Source organism: Arachis ipaensis, chromosome B4 (assembly GCF_059453495.1).
Source record: "Arachis ipaensis isolate K30076 ecotype BB chromosome B4, ASM5945349v1, whole genome shotgun sequence".
NCBI lineage: Eukaryota > Viridiplantae > Streptophyta > Magnoliopsida > Fabales > Fabaceae > Arachis > Arachis ipaensis.
In genome coordinates, this window is record NC_142439.1 from 132,624,370 (window position 1) to 132,634,229 (window position 9,860).

The 9,860-nt window shown below is 48.6% G+C and overlaps 1 protein-coding gene across 1 annotated transcript; it reads right to left on the reverse strand.

Moving 5' to 3' along the window:
* Positions 1-2,918: 2,918 nt before the first annotated feature.
* On the reverse strand, positions 2,919-7,267 carry LOC148569277 (uncharacterized). The gene is made up of 4 exons (XM_088484975.1): positions 4,641-7,267; positions 3,960-4,365; positions 3,706-3,912; positions 2,919-3,515 (listed from the first exon to the last, which is right to left on the reverse strand). Exons 1-4 carry the CDS (start codon positions 7,265-7,267, stop codon positions 2,919-2,921), a joined length of 3,837 nt encoding a protein of 1,278 aa, XP_088341101.1.
* Positions 7,268-9,860: the final 2,593 nt, after the last annotated feature.

The window sequence follows — 9,860 nt, forward strand, 5'->3', positions numbered from 1 at the left end:
ATGTCTTCCTCTTTTTCTTCAACCTCACGAATCCTTCTAAGGAGGGGAAAGCAAGAAAAGGGTTCATGTCCTTCCACTCTGCCCAGGGGCGGAGGATCTTTGGTTTGTTCGAGGACTCTTACCATGGGCTTAAAGATAAATACTTTAAGGTGCGTCCGGTCAAGGGTCGTCACCCCTTTTGGTTGTCGTTAGAAGGGGAGCGCCTCATTCCAATGTACTGGAGCTTTGGGGCAGGGTCTAACACATTCATTAAGGTGTCTTATAAGGGGCTGTTCGCCGTGGACAAAAAGGTTGCTGACGTACTGTTGGCTGTTTTTGGGAAGAATCACGTGAACCCCCACCTTTTGATGGGTGACCGGGAGGTCGCCAGGAACTATATTTGTGAGCTGTTTTGCCTTGTATATTGTTTTTTATTGTTCTTTTGCGTTGCTACTACTTCACTTGATTGTGCCGGTTTCACGACTGACTTGTTTACTTGCTTGTTGCAGTGGAGATGTCTGCTTCAGTGACAGGACTTGAGGGTTTGTTCAAGACCTTCTTGGTAGACAGTGACGAGGAGAAAGCCGACGAGAAGGTTGACGGAAAATTGGAGGGCCTTTCTGAGAACAAGGATCAGGCGACACCGTCTCCTCGGGATACCGAGATGATGGAGAAGAATTCGGACGGGGCGCGCATTTCTCCGATTCGTGAGGAAGTGGCCGGCCCCGAGCACTCGTCCTCTGCTCAACAAGAAGATGAGATTTGAAGCTTATTCCCACCCCAAAAGGCAGAGGTCTTCCTCCAGCCCAGAGGGGGTTCTCACCATAATGGAGCGGAACTTTGATGCCGGGACCTTCATAGATTCGCAGCTGCTTCTCGGCACAGAGGATCATTTCCTTAGCACCGAGCTTATGGGGCAGGCGAGGTGGATGTACCGTACCCTTCTCCGTGGTGCCGCAATAGCTTGGAAGGCTGAATTCGAGTTGTCGGGGATGCAGTCGCTGCACAGGAAGCTCGAGTCTGCTGTCCAGGCCAATAACGAATTCAAAACTCAAGTTGAAACTCTTCAGGAGCAATTGTCTGAGACGGGGAAGAAACTAAAGGCTGCTAAGGAGAAGGCCGCGTCTGCCGAGGAGAAGTTGAAGGCCTTCGATGAGACCGTTTCCCGTTTAACCGAGCGGGAGATGATTCTGGAGAGCCAACTTAATGCCGCGCAAGGTCGGGTGGTGGCCTTGGAGGAAGAGTGTGACGTGGCCGTCTCGTCGGCTAAGGCTGCTGAAGCTGAGGTTGAGGAGCTTAAGAAGAAACATAAGGTGACTAGAGAGCAGGGAAGGAACGCGATCTTCATGACTGAGGAGGCCCTTAAGGCTCAGGTGAAGATCGTGGCTCCCGACTTTGACACATCAGCGATTGGAGTTTTCAAGACGATCAAGGATGGCAAGATTGTTGACATGCCGAAGAAATGAGCTCTTGTGCCTTATATTTTTGTATGGATTTATGGTTTTTGTTGTAGAACTTGTTTATATTGTTATACTTTAAAAGTCGCTTGGTCAGCTTATTGTTATCGTCGTCTTTGCCTCTGGTAGCGTTTTCGCTTTGTCGTGTTACCGTTTTGTTGGTGTGAGCTTTGCACTCGTGTTTGTTTACCGTTGTGTTGGTAGTTCGGTGAAGCCAGGTCGTGGCCTTTTGCTATCGCTATAGCCGTTTGTAATGGCTTCGGTTTAGGTGGCCCCTGGGGTGATCAGTCCCGGGGTGCCGTATCGTGGTTCCGTTTAACGCGTCGTGGAACTTGTTGTCGCGTGATGTTTAAGTAGGAAAGAGAACAAATAGGAGTAAAATTGGTAGAAATGACAAGTAAACATTAACCGGTAATTAAATAAGTCTGTTACCATGGTAGATACAAAGGTAAGTGATTAAGTTTTTTAGATCGCCTGGCCGGCCTGCTTGATCTAGGGGTAAAACCTTCTCAGGTTACCCGTATTCCAAGTCCTCGGGACCTCCCTTCCATCGAGCCTCTCCAATTTGTAGGCGCCCTTGCCAATCACTTTTCTGACCCTGTAGGGGCCTTCCCAGTTTGCCGCCAGTTTGCCATCTCTCTGGGTCGGTAGGCCGATGTCATTGCGCCGTAGGACGAGGTCTTTTTGCTCGAAATCCCTCTTGAGCACTTTGGTGTTGTATTGCAGGGCGATTCTTTGCTTTAGTGCTACTTCTGACAGGTGGGCCATCTCTCTGATCTCATCTACTAGGTCCTTCTCTACAGCTTCTTCCACCCCCTTGAGAAGTAACCGTGGGCTCGGTTCGCCGATTTCTACGGGTATCATTGCGTCTACCCCGTATGTTAGGCAGAAGGGGGGTTTCTCCTGTGGCGGATTGCTCGGTTGTGCGGTAGGACCAGAGGACTGAGGCGAGCTCGTCAGCCCATACTCGTTTCTTGTTATCTAGCCACTTTTTGAGGCCCAGCAAGATGACCTTATTTGCGGACTCGACTTGTCTGTTTGTCTGGGGGTGCTCTACCGAGGAGAATTTCTGTTTGATGCCCAAGCCGGCGAGGAACTCTACCAACTTCTTATCGGTGAATTGCGTCCCGTTGTCTGAGATGACGACCTCTGGGATGCCGAACCGAGTTATCACCTGCCTCCACATGAACTTTCTACAATTGGACGAGGAGATAGTGGCCAGTGGCTCGGCCTCTATCCATTTGGTGTAATAGTCGACAACAACTATGAGATATTTGACTTGCCCTAGGCCAACCGGGAAAGGTCCCAAGAGGTTGACTCCCCATTGTGCAAAGAGCCGGGAGGACGTCATCAAGCTCAGTTCGGTGGCTGGTGCTCTGTGGAAGTTAGCGTTCTCTTGGCACTTAACGCATTTTTTCACGAACTCCTTGGAGTCCTCCATTATTGACGGCCAGTAATATCCAGCTCGAATGAGCTTCCTCGCTAGGGCTTTGTCCCGATGTGGTAACCACAGCACCCCTCGTGGACTTCTCTGAGCACGTAGTCCGTCTGGTCGGGGTGCAGGCACTTCAGCAAGGGTTGGCTGAGTCCCTTTTTGAACAATTGGCCTTGTATGACTGTGTATTTGGCAGCCTCCCTTCTCAACGCTTTAGCTTCCTTCTCACCTACGGGGAGTTTGCCGTTCTGCAAAAAATCAGTGATGGAGTCCATCCAGGAGGGGCTTATCCTGGTTAGGTGGAGGGCAACTGCAGGTTCTTTTGAGATGCATTGAATGAGGGATCGGTTGCCGGTTCCAGGTTTTGTACTCGCTAGCTTGGACAGGATGTCTGCCCGTGTGTTCCTCTCCCTTGGAACGTGTTGGACCGTGATCTCTTCAAACTGTTTGCTCAGTTCTTTGACCCTCTCCAAGTACTTCTGTAACAACGAGTCTCTGGCTTGGTAGCTTCCATTTACTTGCGACGTGACGATCTGTGAGTCACTGCTTACTTCTAGCCTCGTAGCCCCGACTTCCCTGGCTAAGACCAAGCCGCCTAGAAGTGCTTCATATTCTGCTTGGTTGTTTGATACGGGAAACTCGAACTTGACCAATTGTTCATAGATGACCCCGACTGGGCTTTCTAAGATGATCCCGGCGCCGCCGGACGTCTAGTTGGAGGCTTCGTCTACATGGAGCTTCCACCGTGTGCCCGTGTCCTCAGTTGGGTCTCCAGTTACCTCCCCCAGGAAGTCTGCCATTGCTTGTGCCTTAATTACATGTCGAGGCTCATACCTTAAATCGTACTGGGATAGCTCGATGGCCCAGGTCATCATCCTTCCTGCTAGGTCGGGTTTCTGGAGCACCTGACGAATTTCCTTGTCCGTTCTCACGATTACTTGATGACCTTAGAAGTATTGTCGTAGTCTGCGGGAAGAGGTCAGGAGCGCTAGTGCCAGTTTCTCCAACTTGCTGTACCTGAGTTCTGCTCCCTGCAGCGACCTGCTCACAAAGTAGATCGGTTGTTGAACTTTCCCCTCTTTCCGTACCAAGACCGCTGCCAGCGCTTCCTCCGTTATAGCCAGGTATAGGTAGAGCGGTTCTTCGACCACAGGCTTACCGAGTACAGGCGGTGTTGCAAGGATCTTTTTGAAGTGGTCGAACGCTTCTTCGCATGCCGGGGTCCATTCAAATGCTATTCCCTTTCTCATTAGGTTGAAGAAAGGCAAGGCATTCGCTGCCGACGCCCCCAGGAAACGAGATAGGGCGGTGAGCCTTCCCGTCAGTCTCTGGACGTCTTTGACGCAGCCTGGGCTCTCCATTTGGAGTATTGCTTGACATTTTTCAGGATTGGCTTCCACCCCCTTTGGGTTATCATGAATCCCAGGAACTTCCCGGCCTCCATGGCAAATGCGCATTTGAGAGGGTTGAGCCTCATGCCGTGTCGTCGGAGAGCTGCGAACACGTTTCCCAGGTCGCTTAGAAGGTCTTCGGGTCGGGTAGTCTTGGCAAGGATGTCGTCCACGTAGACTTCCACCGTTTTGCCGATGATGTTGCTGAATATCTTGTTCATCAGCCTTTGGTACGTGGCCCCCGCGTTCTTTAGGCCAAAGGGCATTACCTTGTAGCAATAGATTCCTCTTGGTGTTATGAACGCCGTTTTTTCTTCGTCTGGCCGGTGCATCGGTATCTGATTGTAGCCGGAATAGGCATCCATGAAGCTCAGATACCGGTACCCCGTCGCTGCGTCGACGAGTGCGTCAATGTTGGGTAGGGGGTAGCAATCCTTGGGGCATGCTTTGTTGAGATCAGAATAATCCACGCACATCCTCCATTTTTCGTTGTGTTTTCTTACTAGGACCACGTTCGACAGCCAGGTCGAGTAGTCAAGTTTCCGGATAAATCCTGCCTCGAGGAGGCTGGCCGTTTGCTTGGCCACCTCTTTCGCCCTTTCCTGTGACATCTTCCTCCTCCTTTGGGCCACCGGTACAACTTCTGGCTTGACGGCTAAGTGGTGCGACATGAGTTGGGGATCTATCCCTGGCATGTCGGCCGGTGTCCAGGAAAATAGGTCACCATTGGCCCTGATCATTTCCATCAGAGGTTCTTTCAGCTCGTGAGGGAGGTTTCTGTTCACGAAGGTGAACTTCTCCTCTGTGTCGCCGACTCTAAACTTTTCCAGGTTCCCTTCTGGTTCGGGTCTCGGCTTGTCGGTGACTCTGGCATCCAAGTCGGCAAGAAACACTCCTGATGCTTCTTTGGATTTCTTTCTCAGCGAGAGACTGGCGTTGTCGCAAGCGACTGCCGTTTTTAGATCTCCCCTTACAGACCCTACTGACCCTTTTTCAGTTATGAACTTTATTATCAGCATCCTTGTGCTGATGACTGCCCCCAGGTCGTTGATGGTCTTCCTCCCTAGGATGATATTGTAGGCCGTGGAGTCTCGTAGGATCACGAACTCTGCCATTACCGTTCTTCTCCCTTGGCCTTGTCCTATGGAGGTCGGCAGGGAGATTATCCCGTCCGGCTTGATGAAGTGGTCGCCGAGCCCTACGACGCTGTGCTGGTGAGTCTTTAAGTCGGCATCCTTTAGGTCTAAGGCGTCGAACACATTGCGGAACCTGATGTTCGAGTCTGTCCCCGTGTCTACAAGGATCCGCCTGACGAGGCCGGTTCCCACCCTGGCCGTAATGACCATGGGAGGGCTTTCCGCGACCTCGTCAAACCATGATTCTTCCGGGCCGAATGAAATGGATAGAAGTTTTTTGGGGCCTCGCACAGAGGATGTGGAAACCGCCAGGACTTTGGCATCTTTTTTATGTGCCGATTTCGACCTAGGCGCCGCGTTCCTTGCTGTTACTACATTCACTATGGTAAGGCTATGGTCATCGTCCTCCAGCTCTTGGCGTCGCTTTGCTGTCCGGGTCTTGTCTTCACCCTCATGATCGCGATTCCGTCTCCTCGGCTCCCTAATGAGATGGGAGAACTCAGCTAGCTTTCCATCCCTGATCGCTTGCTCTAGTGCGTCTTTCAGGTCAAAGCAGTTCTGTGTCTTGTGCCCGTAGCCCTTGTGGTAATCACAGTAAAGGCTCCTGCTCCCCCCTATTCGTTCCTTCAGAGGTCGGGGCTTTGACAAGATCCCCTTCTCGGCTATTTGTTGGTAAACTTCCATAATCGGCGCGGTGATGGGAGTGTAATTAGTGAACTTCCCGACGTGAGGAAACGGCCTGGGAATCTTACTCGGACCGCCGTCTCTGGCGTGTTCCTTCTGCCTTTCTTCGCTTCCGTGGTGTCGGTTTTGACTGTAGGAGGGCTGCCGTTTATTGGCAGCTACGACCTGGCTGACTTCTTCATCATTGATGTATTCTCTGGCTACGCATTGGATCTCCTGCATTGTCCACACTGGCTTCGTCGTGAGGTGCTTTCTGAAGTCCTCGTTTAGGAGTCCGTTCGTCAGGCATAGGCTGGCAACCGAGTCGGTCAGCCCATCGATCTCCAGGCACTCGTCGTTGCAACGATCTAGATATTTCCTTGTCGGTTCTCCGGACCTCTGCGTCACTCCAAGCAGATTGATTGGGTGCTTTGCCTTGGCTATTCTGGTGGTGAATTGGGCTAGGAAGGCATGGCTTATATCCGAGAACTTGGCCACTGAGCCCTGCGGGAGGCTATTAAACCACCGTATCGCAGGTCCCGCGAGGGTGACCGGGAAAGCGCGACACCTTACCTCGTCCCCTACTCCCTCCAGGTTCATCCTGGCCTCGAAGGCCGTAAGGTGCTCCTGTGGGTCTTGGGTTCCGTCGTACATCATATCCGTTGGCTTCTCAAAGTACTTTGGCAGCCGGACTTCGAGGATGGAACGATGAAATGGGGTCGCGCCTACTATGACTGGTCCGCGCGTCCTCCTTGTTCTCCCTTCGTCGTCTTCCCGTCGACCATCTTCCCGATCACGATCTGTGGTGGCACGATCTGTGGTGCGCCTCCTCCTGCGCCTGACATATATGATGGGGTCACGGCGCCTCCTTATGCGTCCTTCCTCCCTAGGGCTCTCAGACTCGGATCTTGGGCTAGCTGTGCGTCGGGAGTAGCTTCTCAGGGGAGAACGGGAGTCGCTTGATTCGGGGGTTCGCTGGCGATGTTCCCGGTCTGCCAGCCGGCGCTCTAGGTCCTGCATCCTGTGACCCAGTTCCTGCATTATTCTGGCGCTGTTGTCGCCAATTCCCCCTAAGGGGCGTCTTTCTTGGGATCGTGTGGTTCGTCGAGGAGGGGATCTCGTGCGCTCCCCCGAGGACGCCACGGCGGGTTCCCCTCTCTGCCCGGCTTCTCGCCCTGCTCCTCCAGGGCCTTGTACTACTTCCATTCTGGCGGTTCCCACAGATGGCGCCAATGTTCGGTTGGTCGGGTACCGGACGAATCGGATTAATATCCTGGTTGATGATGAGATGGGGGCTCACCTGGTCGTAAGTTGCCGGGAAGGAATGGACGACGTTCCGAGCACTTCGTGTGAGGGGGGTGTCACCTGCAAAGACACTCCGACGCTCTAGTCAAGAATGAGTGCAGGTGAAAAAGGGATGAGTGGTATGTGACGTACCTTGGGGGAAGGGTAGGACCTTCCCCATATATACCGTGTCAGATGTGGGCCCTGTAAGGACAAGCCCACCTTCTTCGATGCTTCGCACAGCTGTAGCGGAGCTATCTGGGATGCATGTCCGGGTCGGCTACTGACCGTTTTACTCCTGACCATCAGGGTCGGGTTGTGATCGGGTTGGGCTGGCCCGCAAATGATTTGGGCCAGGCCGTAACAACTTTTAAATATTTAAATTCAATATTTTTTAAATTAATAAAATTCAAAATTTTATAATTTTATATCATAAATTATCCATTAAAAATTCAGAAACAATTTTAAAAATAAACATTTATAACTAACAAAAATCAAAATGCATATAATACCACTAACAGTTATTCCAATTTCATAAAAATAATAAAAAAATATAACAACAACATAAATAATGCATTGAAACACTGCATTAACTTAAAATCAGAAAAATCAATAACCCAGAATCAACAACTCAGAAAAAAATCTATCTTACAATTTCAAGATTTCACTGAAAAAGATTAATTAAAGAAAGACCAATAAAAAGATTCAAAACTCAAAACGGGCTAAGAAATCCAATTAACCAACTTGAAACAACAAAAACTTGAGAAGAGAATCTAAAATTCCAATATCCATAAAATTAATTCAGAATCCTATGTCCATACAATTAACCAACTTGAAGGAATGCAACTTGAACTCGTTGCAATGGCTCATTTCATTAGTCCATTTTATTCTTCTTCAGCATAGCTTTCATGGCTTCAGCTTGGAACAAAACAGGGAAAGCAATAGCATACTTGATGAACCTAACACAAGCGTTCATGTAATAGAAAAGAACAAAAGCAATACCATACTTCCAATCAAGTATTCAACAAAAGCCTTCCAATCAAATATTCAACAACACAAACCCAGAATCCAAAAATAGAAAACTCAGCATCAAAGGCCACAGGAAATCCAAAAACAGAAAAACTAAGCATATAAGCACGATTCAGAATTATATAAGCAACAACCCAACTCAAAACAGAAAAATTCAAACTCAGCATCCAAACTAAATTCAGGTTCTGAACTCAAATTTACCATAAATTCTTCAATGAATAAAAATTTAATTGAAAAAATAAAAAACCCATGAACTCAAATATGCCAAATTCATACAGTTTTGTCACCAAATAAATAAAATTAATTGAAAAACAAAAAGATTGAAGAACTCAGTACTCACCGCGGGAGAGCACAGAAGGCCAGAGCCAGACAACGACCAATGCTTTAGTGACGGTGACGACAACAAGCCGACGACCACGACGACGCCAAGTCGACGACTAGACGACGCCAACGGTTCGATGATGGTGACCTTGACGCTTCGATCTGCGAGAGCTGGCTCGATCCCCGACGGTGACGCTTCGCTCCGGCGTTTGTTGGAGGTGACGGTGGCGTTTGTAGGGTTGAAGGTTCAAGAGAAAGTTAGGGTTGGGAGGTGACCAGGAGGGGTTCTTCGAAGAGGAGAGTGGAGCAACGTTATTTTACTTCAGTCTTCCCTCTTCAGCTTGTTTTTTTTTTTTTCAACAGCCAAAACGATGTCGTTTCGTGACTTGGGGAAAAAATCGGCACTTGTTGAAACCCGGTTGGTTCAGCCGATTTGTTGGTTAACCACCGATTCGGCCGACTTTTTTTGCCAATTTTTTGCAGGACAGTTTTACATGTGGACCGGATCGGTTAATTGACCGGTTTTCGATTAACCTGGTTGAACTGGCCGGTCCGGTCCGATTTTCAGAACCTTGACATATACCACAGCCTTCCGATCTCTTTTCTCCTACTATCACCGACGCTACTTAATATCAAATTTTTCAGTTTCACAAAGAACTTACTCGCCGGATACGCAACAGAATGAGATTCTCACGCTCAAATATCACCTCATTATCACTATTTCTCATATGTCAATTGAGATACACACTTACAACTAGATAACTACTACTACGAGACATTTTGGCTTATTTTTCGGAAGAAAAATGGTAGAGAAGAAGAAGTAAAATGTGTGTGGAGAATATAAAGGGTTGCACATCCTTTTATAGTTGCTGAAAATTTTCGTAACGTATATCGTTTACACTATAAACCTCATAAATATACATGTATCTCATTTACACTGTAAACAAAATATACACGTATCTCATTCTGTGTCTTATTTCATTTATAGTGTAAACGAGATGCATATACTCTTATTTCGTAGTGTAAACGAGATAATTAAAATATATTTTAATAAAATATTTATTTTATTTATTTCAAAAAAAAATTATTTTTAGAGTTTGATGTATTGAAATTATTGTCGGAAGATGCACGGGAAAAACAAAAACTAGCGACAATGCGACATATC